This window comes from Abramis brama, assembly GCF_963993115.1.
Source record: "Abramis brama genome assembly, chromosome: 10".
Classification (NCBI taxonomy): domain Eukaryota; kingdom Metazoa; phylum Chordata; class Actinopteri; order Cypriniformes; family Leuciscidae; genus Abramis; species Abramis brama.
In genome coordinates, this window is record NC_139972.1 from 32,213,028 (window position 1) to 32,235,051 (window position 22,024).

A 22,024-nucleotide genomic window follows, 5' to 3' on the forward strand; every position below is an offset into this window, starting at 1 on the left:
AGTCCTACATACAAGAGCGTTTTAATGACAAAAACTTTACAAACGTCTTGAAATACATAATCTGAACAATGTTTCGAGGTGTGGTAACTGTAGTATAAGCGGAATAATTGACTTCAGGCCGTTGAATTATTAGAAAAATAATGCACACCGAGGTGTAACGGCCACTCCGCTTCGCGTCGTGACCGCATTACCACCTCGGGTGTGCATTATTTTTCTAATAATTCAACGGCCTGTCGTCAATTATTCCTTACTTAATGCACAGGTAGTTCCAGTCAGTTTGATTACAGTTCGAAATTAATCCGCTACATTGGTAACCATAGTAACACAGATACACTTGCAAGCAGAGTGAGAGACGCATATGAAAATGTTTATTTAGGTAGGCTAAATGGATGATTTTTGCATATCGTTTAATTTGTATGGTGAATATGGCAACTCTGAGAAATGGGCCCAGGCACAAGACGAAATAGAAGACTTGGAGAAGACGTTGAATGACAAAAAGCGGCACAAAGAATTAACAATAAATAAATGACATGATTAGTTCAAATAAAGATTGCCTTGTCACTGTCAGTGTTGCCTGTCATTCATAAATAATTGTAATAAATCCATTAAAGAATCATTAAGTTAGCTATATGCTTAAGCAAAGAGGGGACGTTAGCTGCTAACGTTAGACTTTAAAGAAGAGACGCACACAGGTTCTCGCGCACGCATCTCTCTCTCTCTCTCTCTCTGTTCCTTCTCCTTCAGTTCTCTGTCTCTCTCTTTTAATAATGAATTTAAATAAATGTGAATTCATTCAAATAAAAGCAATCCGATGGCTCTACTTTATTTAAAGCGGACCGCTTCGCGTCGGGTGGTTCTTCGCCTCTACGTCGTGCATTAAAATCCTTAAATGCATGGCTAGCCGTGGATTATCCCTTACTTATGTAAGTGAGGATAGCAAAATAAAGTAAACTGTGATATATTATACCCAAAAATTCTTCATACTGTGGACTACCAGTAAAATCTATACAAATTTGGGACCAAAAATTATTCAGACACTTTGACCTGACCATGTTTTGCTTAAGTGTTTTTTCTTTAATTGCTAATGCGACCTTTTTACACCACAGACTGAACTAAATTAAGCATTGGTTGGTAATTGGTTTACCTAAATTGGTATTATCTAATTGAGTACTTAAATTTAACAGCTGACAGCTATTCAACCTAATTCATTTGTGAGACAGAAGGATGGCCAAAACCAGTGAAATATCAGTTCTTGTCGTATTTTATTACCATTTTCTAAACTATAGCGAATAAACTGATAATGTGAGAAATGTTGAAGGTGTCTGAATAAATTTTGGTTTGACTGTATATTTAAATAAAAATTAAAATGTAATTATATTCCACACTATTACTATTTTCACTGTATCGATTGGTCAAATAAATGCAGTGAGCATAAAGGACCTCTTTCAAAAACAACAATCTTACCAATCCCAAACAACTGTTAACATGGATCATCCAATCATCCAAACTGACATTATGTATTGGTATGTTCCATTTATTGTGTATTTCAACAGAATTATTGAGAATACAGAAATAAAAAACTGAGCAAAACGTAAAATGATCTTATTTTAAGACCTGTGGTGTCAATTTTTCCTCCATTAGTCTGGAAGCATTAGTGAGGGAATCGCCGGTTTCCTAATGGAAGTCTTTAGTCTTCACAGTGTTGCTATGACAACCACTAGTAGCTGGTTAATGAGGGATGTGAAATGACTGGGAGGGGCGAGCGGAAGAAATAGACCTCACACGGTCACGGGACACTCACTGGGGGACTGAGGCTTGGGACAGACCACTGCAAACCTCTTCGGGGACGACACAATGGGACGGCTGATTTCTCCATCCCTTTGAAACTCCTTTCTAGAGGCTGTAGAGAAACAAAGAGCGCATTTATTATATGATACAGTAGCTTTACATAAGGATAAAGTAAGTGCTGAAAGTGTCCACTAGCTGGAGCCCTCGGCCCACTAATGTTTCTCTCATACTGTGACGGCAGTGATCAGCTGTGGTGCAATGCATACTTCAACCACTAAAGGGCCCTTCAAGAATATTTATATATATATATAAAAAATCTAAATCAACTCTGAAAACTGGAGAACGTTACATGTTATATTATATATATATTTGTAATATATTATTCAGCAAGAACACTGCTGAACTGATCAGTTAACAGTAAAAACATTAATAATGTTGCAAAAGATTTAATTTAATGCTGTTATTTTGAACTTCATCAAAAAATCCTGAAAAAAGTGAGAAAATAAGCAGCACAACTGTTTCGATATTGAAAATAATAAATGTTTCTTGAGCATCAAATCATCATATTAGAATTATTTCATTCTGGAGTAATGATGCTGAAAATTCAGCTTTGATCACAGGAATAAATTACATTTTAAAATATATTCACATAGAATATTAGTAAATAGTAATAATATCTCACAATATTACTGGTCTTACTGTATTTTTGGTCAAATATATTCTTTATATATATATATGCACAATACAAAAGAATAACAATAATTTACAATAAAAAAAGTAGTTAACATTAAAAGAGCTTATATACACATTTGATGAATTTTATCATTCAGCTTAACCCTCTAATAATGCATTACACCTTTTGCACAAGCTTTTAAAACAGTCATAACTTAATATTTCTCAGCTAAAACCATATTGCATCTGTTTTAATTAATAAATGAATGTGAAAATTTGAATGTTACCATGTTTTTTACTATGCTATTACTTCATTTACCCCCTTTTTATTAATAATTTGAAGTTAATAAATTGAAAATGTTACTAGAACTACAGCAAAAACCAGTGTGATGCAAGAACATATATATTTTTATCAATATTTCTGATAACTTTTATTTGAATATATCATTAGATGGATTGAACATGTATGAGAATTTAAAAGCAGAAATCAGCATAATTTCATGTGTAAATGGTAATTATATCTCATACATTTTTTATTTAAAAGATCTGAAAAAAATAAATGATGTGTATTTTGACAGTCTTACCATGTTTCCAAAGTTTTATTTTCGTATTTAAACGTATTGGATTTAAAAAAAAAAATGATATACCTCTTCTGGGAGGGTTTAATAGTGTATTTTTAAATAAAGCTCATTGCTATTATTGCTTCATAAGATTTGTTCTCCATTAGAGTGAACAAATCTCCCTCTTTATAAGCCATGAACTGATTTTGTCCATAATTACTAGGTTTGCTCAATTCTCTGTAAGAGTGAGAATATTATTCTGTTATTATTATTCTAATGATGTCTTCAGCTATCGACAGGCTTCTACTTCAGTGACTCTTTAACACATAGAGACGATAGAAATATGTGTGTGTGTGTGTGTGTGTGTGTGATATCCCGAAATGCCCATAAAAATGGGCGGATGGAAACAGCTTGTGACACACCTCTTCACACAGGGTCATGTGACTGCTGCGTGACACAACATTGGTCAGGTTACATTTGGAGGCAAAAGCATCAGACAAATTAATCTGTGATAACTATAACACATATCACTACGCTCAGGAACTGGCGGTGGCGCGACTTACCCACGGGTGATGCGCGAGGGGGAGTGTGCAGAGAGCGGCGGCTGGGGGGCGGGGGGTTATGGGTCCTGCTTTCATCACTGCCACTGTGTGAACCTGTGGAGAACCAAAGAAGAAGCTTTGAAGAAAATATCCTTTCATGCACTTACACTACAACTGAACATTTCTACGGTACACTCTTAAAAAGGTTATTTATTGGCATTGATGGGTTCAGGAGAACCTTTAAAGGCATATTTCACCCAAAAATGACATTGCTGTCATTAATTACTCACCCTCAAGTCATTCCAAACCCATAAGACATTTGTTCATCTTCGGAACACAAACAAAGATATTTTTGATGAAATCCGAGTGGTTTTTGACCCTACATATGCAGCAACGTCATTGCAACTTTCAAGGCCCAGAAAGGTAGTAAAGACATCGTTAAAATAGTCCATGTGACTCCAGTGGTTCAACTTTAATGTTAAGAAGTGACGAAAAAACCCAAAATAACGACTTTATTCAACAATCTCTTTCTCTTCCACATCATTCTCCTATGCTGTTGACGTAGTGTAAACATCGCAGCGCTTCCTGGATATACGTCAGAATGCCAGCTCATTATTGGCCGATGCTGGTCATGTGAGCACCACGACACATGCGTGTGATGCTGATGCAGGAGCAGCCAATGGTGAGCCGGTGTTCTGACGTAGAACCAGGAAGCGCTGCGATGTTTACACTATGTCAACAGCATAGGAGAATGATGTGGGAGGGGGGGGAGGGGGTTGTGCACAAAAAGTATTCGCGTCACTTCATAACATTAAGGTTGAACCACTGGAGTCACATGGACTGTTTTAATGATGTCTTTACCACCTTTCTGGGCCCTGAAAAGTTGAAACTACATTGCTGTCTATGGCTGGTTCAGAAACCTCTCGGATTTCATCAAAAATACATTAATTTGATTTCTGAAGATGAACGGGTTTGGAACGACATGAGGGTGAATAATTAATGAGAGAAATTTCATTTTTGGGTGAACTAACCCTTTAACACCCAAGGAACTTTTGCATTACATAAAGGTTTCTTTATAGTGGAAAAGGGTTCTTCAGGTTATTATCTTTTGAGAAGATTCTTTGGGGAACCAAAAATGGCATCGCTGTGAGAACTCCCTTTTGGACCTTTTATTTTTAAGAGTGTAGCGCTACTTGTATTGTTTTCTCTCTTTGATTAATCGCTTATACTCATATTATTCTTATTTGAAATTGACTTTAGATAAAAATGTCTATTAAATGAATAAATGTAATGTAGACTTGTTTGACTTGTAGACTCATGTTTGAATCCAACCTGCGTTACTTAAATCATTTCCTGTCCTCTACTGTCTCTATTGATTATAAAGGCCCAAAATATATATATATATATAAAAGGAAACATCAAAAGTTTGGGATTGGAAAAATGTATGTCTCTGATGCTCATCAAGGCTGCATTACATGATCAAAAAATACAGTAATATGAAAATAACTGATACCATAACTGTACCATAGCACCGCCACAAAACGTTTTTAACCAGCAGTCTCTCAACAGCAACCATAATTCATCCAGAATAAAGACTGCTATTTTTTCCTCACCCTCATATCTTTACTAACCAGAAGGTTCACGCTTTTCTTTCCCACTCAATGAAGTCATATGAGTTCAGGACAACATGAAGTTGAGTAAAATATAACAGATTTTTAATTTTTTGGGTGAACTGTCTCTTTAAACATTTTCCTAGGGCCCTGAGTTGCAAACTCATGCCAGTGTCCAGAGTTATGTGGCGTGTTCTGCTGACACCGCAGACGTGTTGTCTTCACCTTCCTCCTCTCAGATTTATAATGGATTTTTAGCCAGGTCTCAAAAACGCTGACACATCCTCATTCACACTCACACGCGCTACAACCTGAACAAGTCACGCAGAGAGGCTGCAAGGATTAATGATTAATGCGACACTGTTCGAGATCAATTAAGTCAAGTGTTAAGTTTTCAAGGAAGGGTTTAACTATTCATAATACAGTGTTGTTGTTGTGAATGCATGGTCTAATCGTAATATTACTACCTCAAAAATGCAGCATTCATGGTGTATGCGATTCAACAGCAAAATCAGTCCTTTTGACGCGTGCAAAACCTTGAGATCCTGTATTACAATTAACACATGAGCAACCCAGCTAACAAAAACATGTTCTAAGAACGTTTTGTTGAGGGCTATGTTGAAAGATAAAGTACAACTTAAACAACTAAAATTTACCTCAGGAAAGTTATCCTATGTTCAATTCAATGTAAGTTTGTTACTTATATAGCTATAAAAACACTTTCTTTGGAAAGAAGCTTGTTTATTGTTAATGATGTATTTTTGAATAAATCTGTCATGAAGACCAGTGTGTATGAAAACTTCCTTATGTGCAACTGAGTTGTATGCAACCATTTCAGTTGAATGTCATTATATGAAAATAAATAGCAGTTGAATATAATAGTTTGGGTTCTGTTGTTAATTTTAACCTTTAATATTATTGTAATGTACCCAGTGAGAGGGTTCCCTGTGTAGTTTGCAGCATCAGTTGGAAGAGTTTTAGTTATTTTTTCTCTTAAAATCAACTTATGTGTATCGGCAGATATTCTTAATAATCATGATCGGCTGAGAAATTTAGTATCGGTGCATTCGTTTTTGTGCTAACATTTTGAGAACATTATTAAAGACCAGACAACTTCGATCAAACATTTAATTAATGTTCCTGGAAGAACGTTTGTTCATAACTTTGAGAAAATCTTGCCAGAAGTTCTGGGAATACAATCTGAGTTCCAAGGATAAAACCGAGAGAGAAAGTGTGCATAAAAAACACATGATGCTGATGCAAAAATGCTAATGATATGCTGTCACAAGAATGATTGAGTCCATATCAGCAGGAGATGGAAGACGTCGGCTGGCAAATGGCATGAGGTGTTGTCAGAGAACACACGACAGCAAGACGTGTGCATTATTTATGATGAAGCATTAAAGGTTTCACTGTCTGACGCCTTACAAGTACATGTACAGTATATTTGATGCACATTCATTTATGTGACTTGAGACTGTCTTCTAGAATTTCTTCTAGATAGACTTTTAGAATTACAAAATTAATCGTAGTGAATTCATTTAACAGGAAAACAACAAGAAGCTTTGTATTAATTATAGCAATGCTGAAAATATCTTATATGGGGTGAGGGGCCCTCGAATATTGTTTTGGACATAAGGGGGAATTCACTGCTGTCAAGATGGGCTATTTAATAAACACGCAAAACAAACTTAAATTGTGGCTAAACAGAGGAAAATGGCTGTGGTGCCAAAAATTCAACACCCATAATGCAGTTTTGATTTTGCTGCCGCCCCTCTGGCAATCCGGATGTCTGTGGGCAGGAATACAAAAGTGCAGAAGTTCGATCTTACACACACAAGTACTTATTAGGGCCCAAGCCCTGAAAGGGCGAAGGCCCTATTGTTTTCGGTAGGATTATTATTATTATTATTATTATTATTAGGGCCCAAGCCCTATTGTTTTTCGTTAGGATTATTTTTATTATTATTTTTTTTCTACTTGTGCCACCGGCTTGGGCCCGTAATCGCTGCTCGCAGCTATATTTTAGATTACATTTAGATTACGTTTAGATTACTTTTGACCTAACTCGTTTATCACATTGATTTTATTAGGATAATATTGTACCATATTGAAAAATAAATAAAAATAATGTTTATTTTTATCATTTTTAATTTTATTTTATAAAAAAATAATTTTATTCCAAAAAATTATTTTGATTTTGATTTAAAACACACACACACACACACACACACACACACACTGCTTAAAAGCTAATAATTAAATAAATCATATACAATTTTTTATTAAAATAAATTATTTTAAAATAATAAAAACAAAAATGTGTTTGAAAGACAAAAGCCTTCCAAAAACATAGCAATACATGGTTAAATGACTTACTGAATGATAATTCAAATAATAATTAAGGTGTTCGTCAGGAGTTGATTCGATATGCAATGTTGCAATGTAGAGAAAACACTTTTTAAAAAAATGATTTCTGTAAATGCAGTGATCCAAAGCTGTGTGTCTCAGATTTCAGTGATAGTCACATGACTAGTGGCCGGTCTGTGTGAGCGATTACACAAAACTAGAGGACTTTCTGAATGTATACGCCATATGCTTTTTTTTTTACAAAGGGAAATTTAAAAGAGTAAAAAGAAGTAGTAGAGAGAATCAATTGATTTACTGCCATTGTGAAAATAACATGTAATCATGTTATCAATAAAAAAGTAACTGAAGTCTGATTACGAGTATTTGAAAATGTAATATAATCTAAATACAAGAGCATTTTTGGAATCTGATTACATAATCCAGATTACATGTAATCAGTTACTTCCCAACACTGTTTATTTGTCAACAAAAGTCCACCGAATGATGCAAAATGCAGGTTTTTTGGTAGTTTGCATTGTTAAATTACACTGTAACAATAAAAAGCTGGGTGAAAAAATGTAAACGTATCCTTGAACTACAAATCTAACTGATGTTAGAAAAAATGTCCACACCTAGAAAAATTATGGAAATTAAAACTAAAAATTAAAAATTTCTATAGTGAGTTTTCAGTAAAATATGGCATGGAGTGGCCTTAATTAAAGTTAGATATTTTAACAAAAACATTAATAATAATCAAGAAAATTTAAAATAATAATTAAAATATTAATAAATCATTGACAACATCTTTTTATTCCCCCCAATCAGGCAAATGGGCTCTTATGAATAATGTACGGTATGCGACATGAATAAATCACAAACAACACTTACATGGGTGCAGGTCTTGCTTTTCAGTGTCTCTTTTTAAAACAAAAGTAAAAAGGGGTACAAAATACCCCAGTAATGAAAACATTTTGTGCGGCAAATTCGTCCGTCAGAGGAAACGCATCCAAGATCCAGACTTGAGATGGCAAAGAACATCATCCGCTTTCAGAAAGTTAATCTGATTTTAAAACTCCACTGAGTCGCAAAAAAAAAAAAAAAAAAACTCAGACTTACAGCGAATCCTGAAGATTACGAATTATGCTGCATTATGAAGACTTAACGGGAGGACTTAACAGCCCGACTCCTTTCTAACGCACTTTCCCAGAGAGGAAACAAGAGTGAAAGTGGGGACACAGGCCTAGATGTGGACACTCAGGAGGGGTCGACAGCTGCCCATTATATTTTATATCCCGAGCACGGCATCGAACAAAAATGCCGCATGCACATACAAGTCTCCGGATTTAAATAACAAGCAGACGAGTCTTTGGGTTTTTAAGAGGAGACATAAAATTGGGAAGGGAAGGCGCCACTGTTGACCCCTCAGCTGTCCGAGCCGAGAGACAAATGTGTCCCCACTATAGCATCAGACATGTCAGGACGTGTGCTGATGTCATGACGGGATGCTAAACAAGGGTGTGGTTTCAAAACACACTGTACTTACAGTACAACTCTAAACCCCAGAGAGAGAGAGAGAGAGAGAGAGAGAGAGAGAGAGAGTGTGTGTCTCTGTATTGTAAGAACACATACATGACTCAGCAGTTTAGAAACACTGTTTGCTAGGCTCAGCATTTATCTGCAGTCTTCAGGGAATGACTGCAGTGAATACAGGCTATAAATGAATAAGAGGACACTCAAGCCTTTCAGTCGCCATGAAATCAAAATTGATAATGTTTTTTTATGGAGTTATTTATCCGTGCACATCTCTTTTTTTTTATTCATCCTCTTGCAGCTCATCTCTTCTCTTTTCTGATGATGTGTTTACTGGCATGAGGGCGGGGCCACCTGTCACTCACATGAGATCCACCAATAGCGAATCCCAACCATCCAATCAATTCCCCATGGACAATATCAAGTCCCGCCCTACATTTGTTCTTGTTCCAGAAGCTGTAATATCTTGACAAAACCTACTGCCCTGTAAAAATTATATGATCAATAAGTTGACAACATACGTTTTTACATCACTTTAACTCATCAAAATAAGTTATACAAGATTCAACTCGTTTTTTTTTTTTTAGGTCAGTTTAATGTAATTTAAGTTGAAATGACTTAGACATCCAAGTTGATTGTACTTAAAAATTTAAGGCAGCAACTTTTTTTATACACAGCGTGTATACATTAGCATTTGCTCAGCTGGTGCAGGAGTCAGTCAAGTCACATGTCTTATGTTTTCTGTCAGATGCTAAGAATTAGAACTAGCGATGTCCGATTCATAAAAGTAGCTGTCCGAGTCAGATTTTGAGTTGTCTTTAGCCTCACTCTTAATGCGACACGCAACAATAGCGTCAAAACCAGCGACAGAAATGGCGGATGTTTTCATACATGCAGTATTCAAACGGCATGTCCAAAGATTTCAGCCTTTAGGAACATCACAATACCAGTCTCCTCCGTCGCTGAGTTCTGCACCGCGACTCGACATGGCGATTATTTGGAGCATGAGATGATGCATCTCCATTTTTCCTGCATCCGTTATGAAAGCCTCATCACATACTTGGGTACGCCTACTATATGCCATTAAGAAACCCATGCAGATAGGTTGGTTATGTCTGGACACACAAATCTTCTTTGATCACTTGCAATTAACAGTGTGGACAGCCTGCCTGAACATAACCATAGAAACAAAAAAAACAAAGCCACGTATCCACACAAAACATGAGCCAATGAGAGCTCTCACACAAAAGACGATAACACGAAAGCAGGCGGCCGATGGAAAAGATGAGCCGCTTACCACACAGAACAAGACATGAAAGAAGTGGCAGACGATAAGACACAAACCGCGAGCTACATAAAACACGACAACTCAAGAACGCCTGGCCAATAAACACATTGACCATGCACTACAAAAAATACACAAGACAAGAGTGCATGGCAAGTGAATGAACACTCAACCTGTGTGCTCACAACCAGAGACAAATCATGGAGCATGAATGTCCAAACCTGAAACCAAACTAGACAGAAGTGCCGGGATCCAAACATCACGCTCCGAACATCCAACGAATCATGCGGAGGAAGGAGCGTATCGCCCGAGACAGAAGGAGTGTCAGGGCTTTGTCACCAGACCAAGAATAAACCAGATCGATGTGACAGAACCCTAACAAATATGACAGGATCAGGTATTACAGACAGCTAGCCTAATGGGATATTCTATGTGAACATTTTTCAAGAAAAAAGACAATTGCTGCAAATTCTTCATCTTAGGGCCTTTAAATAGAATTTTATAATAAACTATATTTTTTAAAATCAACTATCCTGATGTAGTCACTAGTCAAAACCTTGCTTGCGGAGGGGGAAAAAATTACAATATAAAAAAATTATATTATAATTGAATGCACAAGTTATGATTTGAAAAGTCTGGTAGTTTCCTGAAAAATGTGGAGAAACTGGGAAACGGCGGCTTGTGTGACAAATAAGGATGCAGCACATGATGCTTTAAAGTTTGCAAGCTTATGCTCAAGGCATGAAACAACCTTCATCCACTATTTTTATATTAATGCAGATTTACCAAGAAGGAATCAGTTACTTGGGAAGAAGGAAGTAGACTTAGATATTTCATTCTTCATGATATATCTGAGTCACATTGTTCTGAAAGATAGACAACATTAAAACATACTGACTCATCATATAGTGGTCAAATGTGTCATTTCTTTTTTTTAGATTTGAGAGGTCATGCATGGATAAACAATTGTATTTCTATGTCTGTTTCTCTAGAATTCTTTTTGTCGACTGACACGTCTCTTTTGACCGCTAGAGCGTTTTTTTGTCGACGCATGACTCTCATCTCACTCTCTCGCTCCTCATGCAATCCTCCTGTAAGAGCTCTTCTCAATTCTGTCACATAACATCCGAGAACATCGCTCTGGCACACTGTATGAATGAACCTAATCTCACCTAAATTACTCGAGAATGGGGATGTTTGTTTACATGTGTAGTGAATCTGATCTAAATACATGATTGCAATGCCGGTTTCAGGGGGTTTAAACCTATAAAACAAATTAATTTATATTAAGAATATTGCAGTCGCCATTATCTTAACTAATAACTGCCAAAAGATGAAATATAAAATAAAATAATAGTATTTTATTTTAAGGTGTCATAGTTACATACTATAGTAATAACAGTAAATGATGCATAATAACAAGTAACTGACCCTAAACCAAATCCAAACCATAACCTTATAGTAAGTACATGTAGTTAATTAATATTACGCAGTGCTTATTTGTGTAATTACACAGTAGCCTACCAACATCACCCTTAAATGAAGTGTAAGCAAAATAACTAATGATAGCATTTCTACGACGAGCCGAGTTTGTGCACAGACGTCAGACAGAGGCAGATTTCTGCTCTGTCTCACTTCTCTTCCTCACAACAATAAAACACTGATTATATTCCCTTCACATTCCTCAGCCCACCACAGCACACAAAGCAATATCAAAGGTAAACACAATTATAAAACAACACGCACTGTTCTCTATATTTCTCTAATGCACTGAAAATGCGCTGAGCACTCCAAGTAATAGAACGACCTTTATCACATTTTCACATTCACTCTTATGTCTTATGACTTCTTAACAATAAAATGGCAATACTGTATGGCAAAATTACATTTGAGGGTCTTCAATCATAGATCATATTTCAGAATGACTAGACTTCCATGCTAAGTAAATTCCAGTTTAAACTGCCCTTGTTATGCTACTTTAAAGGCTCTTAATTTTGTTTTGGAGTCTCCTATAATAGATTTGCATGCATCCAAGTTCAAAAACACTCATTTTCTCATCACCTTTTTTCTCACAGTGTCTGAAACTGCTCGATAAAGATTCAGTCTCTCTAAACTACTCTGTTCCGAGAGCCTACTCTTCTCTGATTGGTCAGATGACCCAGTCTGTTGTGATTGGTCTACTCTTCTCTGATTGGTCAGATGACCCAGTCTGTTGTGATTGGTCCACTCTGATGTGATTGGTCAGATGATCCAGTCTTTTGTGTTTGATCTACTCTGCTCTGATTGGTCAGATGACCCAGTCTGTTGTGATTGGTCAACTCTGCTCTGATTGGTCAGATGACTCAGTCTGTTGTGATTGGTCTCTCTGCTCTGATTGGTCAGATGACCCAGTCTGTCGTGATTGGTCGACCGCTTACATTGTGTCAGAAACCAAACTGCCCTTTATCATATCTGAATTTCAGCTCCAGATCTTCCTCAGCACTTGTACACACAGTGATTGAACAGTAACGATGGTGTCGGTTTTACCATATCAATTAGAACCCGAGTCCTCATCCTTTTGATGTGCTGAAAAGTGGATTTGTTTTCGCAGCGCATAAAACAGTGTCTTCTCGACATGTCTACAACACAAACCAAACTCTTCCAGGCTTCAGCTACAACTACAGTGTTTGAGTGTTTGTTCTTTCTTTTGAGAGACAATAACTCCATTTGTTGAGCACTTTGATCTTTAAAACTTTGCAGACCATTTGCATTCACAAACAGCTTTATTACACACTACATGAAAGGTATTATATGAAAGAGGATAGGGGCACTTTAAAAGACTGGGAAACACTGCTCTATACATTAAGCTCGGAGATGCATCATCTTGCATACAGTGCAACAAGCAGGGTGTTGAAGCCATCGATTGTACTTTGTATCTGCGAGTAAGAAGGCTTATGACAGGAAGAGTTGGATAATCCACAATGCCTATACTAATCCTAACACAATACCAGTACTAGAGCATGTGGTCTAAGAATGGGCTGCTGTAGCATTTCCTTACACTTGAGAATTTAGACTGACACTCTAAACAATCACCACTACAAGACACCATTAACAAGAGCTTGAAGGTATACCTCTACCTCAACATAAACAAACACAACTAGCAACAGCTAAGAAACTGTTAAAACCAGAACAGTCAGACATATGCATACTCCAGAATGGGAAGTGTGTAAACAGCAGGTTTATGACAAGAAGAGATGTAAAACTCACGGCTGGATCGGCAGGGGTCGCTGTGTGTGCTGTCATTTGATTGATTGCTGGACACAGAAGACACGCTAGCACTGCGGACGAAGCCAAAGGCGGCCAGTCGAGCAGGAGGAAGATGGGAGAAGCCGGGAGGACGCAGTCCAGATTGACCCGGTTTGGGGAGCATAAATTTGGGGGCAACACCCAACGCTAGTCTTTTCTGATCCACTGTAAAGCAGTTGACAAACATTAGTTCCTTTAGATTTGTTCCTTCAAACAAATATCACTAGTTCATTAATATATAACTTGGCTCGGTATCCCCATCTACAATCTATAATAGTAAAAATAAATCTTGACCTAATTTGTTTAAATCATGATTTCAGTGCGATTAAATAAATACCAGTGAAGGAGGAAAGATTGTATACAAATGTCACAAGTCCTCACAATTTCTTACACAAAAGACTTGGAATATACTTTTTTGATACATTTTTTGACTTTCTGGCACTTGACAGTGTGAATCTTTGCAGCAGCTTGGCCATTCTGCAAAACATCTTTTTTTTTTAGTTGCAGAGAGAAAATATAAAAATTAAATACAAGTAAGTAAATGATGGCAGACTTTGTAAAATATATAGGTAAATGCATAAATGTCATTTAGAGAGGTATAGGCTTTCTAATGCTTTAGAAAACACCTCTAAATATCTCCATGTTTACTGGGAATTAATAAAAAGACCTGTTGTTATGGATTGATGAATGAAATTTGTATGGGAACAGCTCAACAATAATATAACCAATAAAAAGTACAGTTTTTAAGGGTGACGAAATTTTCATTTGACAAATCCGATGATTTTAGTAATCCTTTTTACTTTCAGAATGGCTGAATTATTAATTTCCTTGATTTCCAGGACATTTTTTTTATATTTAAAGGGCACCTATTATGCAAAATTCACTTTTACATGGTGTTTGAACATAAATGTGTGTTGGCAATGTGTGAGCAAAACCACCCTAGAATGAACAAAATCCACCCAGTGGTTTTTTTACAATCTCAATAAATCATAAGCACTGTCTCAGAATGAGCTGTTCTCAGATTCGGTGCAATGTGACGTAGAATTGCGCAGGCCCCTCCCACGACTCCTTGATTGACACTTCAGTTTGAGCATAGCCCCGCCCTGAGTGAGCTGGACACAGAGTCCGCCATTGTTCGACGCTTGAGCCGCTGTAGACAAGAATGTCTCCCAAGCGATTGAGGTGTGTTGTTGTTGGATGTAAGAATGAACATAGCAGTCTTCATTTACTCTCGTTGTTACTCGAGGATGGATCTGTACTGTTCGTGATCCAGCTTACGGTCTCCAGAGTGACAAGCCTAATGTTACTGACCACGCCAGAAATGAAAGTGAGAGCACGCACTTTATGACAGCTCATCGAGTCGTTTTACGGACATAAGGTTTACCAGTTTATTAAGCACCCACTGAAAAGGTGTGTATATATTTGTTTACTGTTAGTTGTAACGAGTGTTTTGTGTACTTCGCTGTGTATGTTGATGATAAGGAAAGGGAGAGAGAGAGAGTTTATGGATAAGACTTTAATGCGCACTTCTTATACTGTGTTTATTCAGGTCTTACTGTGATTCTCTGGAGTAAAACTAACGCTCATCTTTTGTGTGATGTACAATAAACTTCACTGAACTCATCAAAGTATATTTTGGTCATCATTTTGAGCTAAAACTTCACATACATACTCTGGGGACATCAGAGACTTATTTTACATCTTGTGAAAAGAGTCATAATAGGTGCCCTTTAACTGACTGGGAAAAATCCAGTTCCTTGATTTACTTTCAGAAGACTAGGAGTAACTAAATTTAAGATCCCGTTAAAAAGAGCCACATACTGTAAAAAAGTGAGAATTCCGAAAGGTTTTCCCAAAGTCACAGTTTTCAATCTCATAAAAGATATTTGAAGATAGACAAAAATAAGTATATGACAAGGTATCTCATCAGTCCTTGCTGTCATGGATTTTACATTTCAAAGAGAAATGATAACACCTATAAGAATCAATGACTGCACTTCACAACCTCAGCTGAAGGAATTTCTGTGTGTGGGCATTGTGATAAGAAACAAGTCTGATTCTGTGTAGTGGCAGCATAGAACTGTGAAGTTAGTCATTTATATTCCTGTCTAGCTTTATGAGCTATATTTTAAGCAAATGTCTAATACAAATCAATACTGTTTAATTAAACATATCACGTTCTGAACAACGTCAGCTGACAACTAGGGACATGACTTTGAGGGTTTTAGTGCCTACTGACCTATGGGTTCTTGGTGACTACTTGAGGCATGAACAGCTGGAGCGGTATAACTGAGGGGTGGTGCCGATCTTTGACCTGGTAATACAGTCCTGTTCTTAGTAGCAGGCTGTCTCGTGACGGCTCCAAGACCAAGCTGAGGCCTTAAGGCTCTGGGAAAGCGGAAAACGGAAGCAGCGGCATCATGGGTATTTAGCTGAACCGCTCTACCAACCTGGAACAGTAAGAAGTATATTTTGATGTCTTTGTTATCACAAACTTAATGAAGCAGTTGAAAGTATCAATTAATTATGTTTACTGCTCATGCTTTCACAAGCACAACGCATTTATCTAGAGTTTAGTAATGCTGTGTTAGCATCTGTGTTAGCATCTAAAGCCTCGATCAGACTCAGTCCAAACCGATTTTTGTGCATATACGAATGGAATCCAATAATATCTAGCAAGTGTGAACAGCAAAAAAATTTCGCTGCATAAACAAGGTTGTGTTGTTGCAACACAAGCAGAAAATTACAATATAATGGAGACATGTTGAGATTTTATACCGGCTGAGACGACAGCACGGAATAAAGCCACACATACTGGCCTCCTATGTTTCTGCCTCAGAAGACGTAGTAGTCCAGTGCGGCAGCTACACATTGTCATGTTGTAAATAAGACAACATTTGTATTGCCTACTAACGCAAGCCATTACAATACCAATGTAGATATTCCGGAAAACGAGGGAGCAGCACGGGACACACAAATCAGATCCGAACAGTTGCGATACCCAGTGTGGACAGTCAATAATTTAGATCAGATTCCAATCAGATACAGAAATAATCAGATTTGGACTGACAGTGTTAACCATAGACTGAGAAGTCCCACCTCATGCAAGTATTGATCTGGCAGCTCTCCATGGAAACTCTCCGATTTGCCCACCAGTTTATGGGGGACAGTGTGGCTAGGTGGCCTGATCCCAGATGGCATCAGTCCTGGAGGGGAGTAGTACCCTGACCTCTGTACCTCCTGGCGATACTTGTCATAAACGACATTAGAGGAGCTGAGCACTGGCGAACCTCTGAACCCCTCAGATTTGGGATCTTTTGAGGTTGGTGAGCTACTGTATGGTGTAAGTCTCGGCGGTAGTGTCGATACTTCATAGGGACCTTCAGACATTGGTTTTGCTTGAGGGCTCTTGCGGACATAGGTTATGATTTTTGGCCGAACAATTTTGGGCTTCAGAGGTGGAGAAGACTTCTTAGACTCAGACTCTGCTCTAGTGGGTTGTTGAGGAACGACCGGTTTTTGGAGACTGCAACTACTACTGAGAAGGCTTTTACTTGGTTGCCTCAAACCAGTATTTGCCCTCTGTAAGGTTTCAATTCGCTCCTGACTCGCTTCTCTTGTGCTAGTATATTTGGCTGGTGACGAAGGTGGTTGCTTCCGAGGTGAACAGCTGGATGGAGGAGTCTTAGAGTGAGATGGGCTGCCCCAAGGTTTTCGCCTTTCCAAACTCGATGAACTAGATCTTCGGGTCTTTTCAAAAGATGATTGCTTCTTGTACGGTTGGGGTTCAGAGCAATCAGAGTGGACGGGTGCACCCTTTGAGGTTAGTTTCGAGGTTTTAAGAGCAATTTCAGGAGATTCCTCATTCTGGGTTTTGAGTTTATTCTTTATATTACCAGTGGAATCATGGGAGGACCTTCTGTTTTGTGAAGTAGACTGAATATTTTCTGAGACAAGAGGTTGGCAAGATTTCTTCTCAGTCAATACTGTTTTCAATTTTAGAGCCTTTTCGTCTTTTGCATGGTACCCCTTTACATGACCTCCAGATTCTCTGAGATCGTCCTGATTGGCACTTCCTGATTCATTATGGACCTTTGTGATCCTTGCAATGCTACATTCACTCGTGCCATTTGTCAGTTGCCCTGAGCTCTCAGATTTTACAAAGTCTGTAGCTAGTTGGTTTTCTTGTGCTTCTAAATGAGGTTCTTCAGGCAAGGCGGTAGAGTTAAGATTAAGATTGACACTGCCGATGTGCGTTGTACTTTTTCCTGCTTGATGATGCATGCCCTCAGTATGTAGGGAGCTCCGGGTTTTATCTGAAATTGTCAAACAGTACTGTGAGGCAAGGGAAAGGTCCTCAGAGAGAGTTCGGTATGGCTCTGAGGGAGCATGCCACGAATCAGAGCTGTGTGTTCGACCGGCGTTATCCAGAGCACTAGCAAGACTTCCTCCAAGACTCGACATTGTCGAGAGGCAAGAAACAAAGACATCATTTTCAGAGCTAAAGTCAGTGCTGGCTATGATGGTCACCATTTCTTTGCTAGAGGACTGAGGGCAAACAGTAGACTCTTGCTCTTTTAAAGTAAACTTGGAAAACCTTTTGTTATCCTTCAGAGATTTTGCTTCGGTCTTTGTCATCTCGGTGGATAGAAGCCCTTTCATGTAACCTTTAGGAACATTGTTCTTTTCCTCATCCTCTATTTCCTGACTTTCCAGCATCTCAAACTCAGCCAGCTCCGGGTCATCACACGGGGAATCTGTGGCCTGAATAGTCATCTTCACCTGTTTCTCAGTGTGAGATACCACAGAGGACAAGGCATCAATTGGCTCCAGAGTTGTTTCTCCATCTCCCTTTTGGATTTCATTAGCATTGGCATCTCCATCCAGCGAATCCTCAGCATCCCTGTTGTTGTTGTTGTTCCTGATTTCCTTACAGCCATCTTCACTGCTGGTCCCGAAGGGTCTGTTGTGTTCATCATTCACACTCATGTTTCCTGAAGGCTCATATGTGTTCTCAAGCTTTCAAGTAGAGTCTTGTTGATCCTCCCTTGAGGTCTGGAGCTCTCTCCGCTTTCAAACTTAAAGTTAAAGTAAGTATTGGCATCTTTCACACTGTTGTTTGAGATACTAGTTTTGAGTAGATGACATCAGGGCTTGTCTTCAACCTGTCAAGGGGGGTAAATAACAGATTTATAAATGTCTTGACATAAAACTTGCAGCAGAACTACAAATAAGAAATAATAAATAAAAAATCTGTATGCTGATGTTCAATATCATTTATTTTTTAACTATTTCCCTGCCAGTGTTTTTTTTTTTTAAGTTGGCAGCCACTGCCACCATTTTTGATTATTTTCACAAAATTGTATGGCCTCCTGAATATCTGAAGAAAGAGCAGAACAGAGCCTCTGCTTTTAAACACAAAAACTGTTTTATTCTAGTTTAATGCAATGCATGTGGGTAAGTTTCATTAAAAAAAAGCAACATTTTGACCAAAAAGTTGAGAATATAGCATTTTTGTCAAAGACTACATCCGGATCGGATTCAGAACGATGATAAAAACATAGATGGAGTAGGTCGAGTGCATCAACACACCTAATGCTTGCACAGTCCTATACCTCGTCCTGGGTCGACATTTTATTCAGTAACATTAGGCAGTTTTGATTTATATTGCTGTTTAATGTTGATTATCACGTTATTTTACATGCATGCATGCTTATATATGCTATCGCTTGTTTCTGCTTCTTCACCCGTGTTTTGATCAGGAGATACTCTTTCAGAATGTGGTTCACCGGAAAGCCGGAAATTTCCGTCAATGGTGGGAAAATAGTCAAAGCCATAAACAGATTTATTAGTAGTATGTTAAGAATTATGACCCACAAAGCTCTTTGTGCAGAAATGCTTTATGTTTCCAATAAAATGAAATAATATTATAATTATGGTCAATTTATAATCTGCACATTCCAAAATTGTTGTGGTGTACTTTAATTTATTGTCAATGTACACTTGCATTTTATTGCTTTTTTTGCATTGTGTTTTAAAAATGACCTAAACAAACACAATTCTCAACAGTCTATTATTTTTCAGAGATGAAGGCTAAAAACGTTTGCTCCAAAACATTGTTCCTTTGTCAGTTCCTTGGTAAAAACATGATCAAACACTGGCATCTTCTCAGATCAGCTGACAATGTAAAGGATCAGCGCTGTATTAAAAGTACAAAGCGCACTGCATATTGTTTTATTAAAAGGATTTTTAAGGTGAAAAGACTCCCTAGCAAAACACATCACCTAATGCTTCGGTCAAATGGGATTAAGTGTAATATTTTATCCAGACCATGAAATTCTTTCATACAGAATGATGAACATGCTGATAATTCTCCACGCAGTGAGAAAACAGTTCTCCCTAGCAACAAGAACAGAACTTCAACCGTAGGAGGTCATTCCCTGAGGTAACAGCAAACAAATGTTCTCAACGGGAACTTCTCCAGGAAAATAGTAACTGATTTTGTAAAGGATAAATAATAGATGAAAGCATCTAAATGAGCTAATGATGTATCTTAATAGATGCAATGCTGAAGGACAACTATGGCTAATTACCATTATACTATCATAAATTGTAAATCTGACACTACTACAAATTATATTTATAAATATATTACCCAAACATTAATCACAGTGAATGCTGATTTTATAAAGAAATAACAGAAAACAATCTGTCACCTATCATAAAGACAGTCTCCTTGGTTTGGTGCTGCCAAACCTACAGTAATATAAGAGAATAAAACATAACAAAATATATTTTGTGCATTTCTCTTTCTTGGCATGGTCCACTTTCTTGACCCACTTTGTGCATCTGCACTCAATCATTACGGTTTACTTACTGTCATAATGATGTCTTATCATCTTTCTATGCTTTAAAAAACTGCAGATGAATAAATAACAGATGAAATGGTAGGACTTTCCAGGACTAAAGCCCTATACAAACCCTTATGGCTTCTGTGCTGTTTTTAAACTAATTTTCTGTTGTTGTTTTTAAGGAAAGTGTCCCTTTCAGTCCTTTTTGACTCTCATTTTGACCTATTACTTTCATTTAATAGGCAAACCATGTAATTAACGCAACATGATAAATGTTTCTGACAGTAAAGTAAAGGACATATACAGTAAAGGACCTCCATTCCCCAATGAGCAACTGTTTAGTGACATGCTCATGCTAAATGTTACAGAATATTTTAAACAGTGACTGTCGAGCTGTCAGAGACAATGACTAAGTGTCACACACTGATTGTCTCTGCGTGAGGGTTTGTCAGTCGCATGTGACGAGTCACATCATCATCAGGTCACAGTAACACAGCCGTGTATGACAGCGTGAAGAGATTTAGAATATGTATCAAGAGAAACCCTGCAACCTATCACCACAACCATTTAGAGTCAGGAGCTCAATTATTTACAAGAGGAAGGCAGACAGAAATAGAGAATGGAAACAACTAAGCTACTTTGAAAATGCAGCTTGTTAAGCAACAAGCAACTCAAAAGCCCTCGGTGCAGAGCCACATTTATCTGGTGCACAGAAACCGAGAATCTCCCAGTTAGGCTGACAGCATTAAACTGAACTGAACCTCTCTACCTCCCCCAGCTCCACCTGCCTAGATATGCAACAGGATTTATGTACGTCTATTCATCCAGCAGCTGCATATATTACATGCTCACAGCGGCATGTCTATGTATCTATTAGCAGTAGCAAGTCCATACTTGCTCTACAGCAGAAGCAATAACCAACAGCAGAGAGCAGATCTAGTCCACCAAGACCAAATGCATTAACACTGCCATATTCAATAACATGCTAAAACTATTCTGAGAGTCGTCATGACTGACATATATTATTATACTGATTTGTAAATACAACATAAATGCTACACAGAATCACTTAAACCAAACTATTTAAAAATATTTAACTTCCCAATGCCCAACTCCACACACCCACACTTAAACACTCTTTCATACCAAAACACACACACACACACACCAAACCTTCTACTTGACCTACTTTCACAGAAAGGCCTCAGAAGTCCTCAAGTTAAAATGTTCAAAGACCTCACAGCCCAACACTAGCGAGAAATTTGAGCTTTTAAGTACAGATAGATATGAGTTTTGCATATAAACTGTATTTATTATAGAGAGTACAGAGTGTAGAGTTTTGATGCACAATAAATTTAACTTCTCTTTTTTAAAGCATTTTAAATCTACGACCAAAATCAAGGAATACATCCTAATGAATGGTTAATGAAAACTTTATGCTGACACCTACTGGCATGGATGAAGCAGGGTTATTATCGTTAACTAAAACCATAAAAAAAATAATAATAATAAATAAATAAATAAATAAACATTTTTTATTATAAAATACAAT

The 22,024-nt window shown here is 37.5% G+C and overlaps 1 protein-coding gene across 1 annotated transcript in view; it reads right to left on the minus strand.

The window, feature by feature from the left end:
* mtus2b (microtubule associated tumor suppressor candidate 2b) overlaps window positions 1-22,024 on the minus strand; it is a 51,657-nt gene that overhangs the window by 23,332 nt on the left and 6,301 nt on the right. The window contains exons 2-6 of the mRNA XM_084125884.1: window positions 16,721-18,786; window positions 15,861-16,071; window positions 13,583-13,786; window positions 3,584-3,676; window positions 1,802-1,900 (exon numbers count right to left, since the gene is read on the minus strand). Of these exons, the coding sequence (XP_083982010.1) occupies window positions 1,802-1,900; window positions 3,584-3,676; window positions 13,583-13,786; window positions 15,861-16,071; window positions 16,721-18,610 (2,497 nt within the window). The 5' untranslated portion in view covers window positions 18,611-18,786. The remainder of the gene's footprint in view (window positions 1-1,801; window positions 1,901-3,583; window positions 3,677-13,582; window positions 13,787-15,860; window positions 16,072-16,720; window positions 18,787-22,024) is intronic.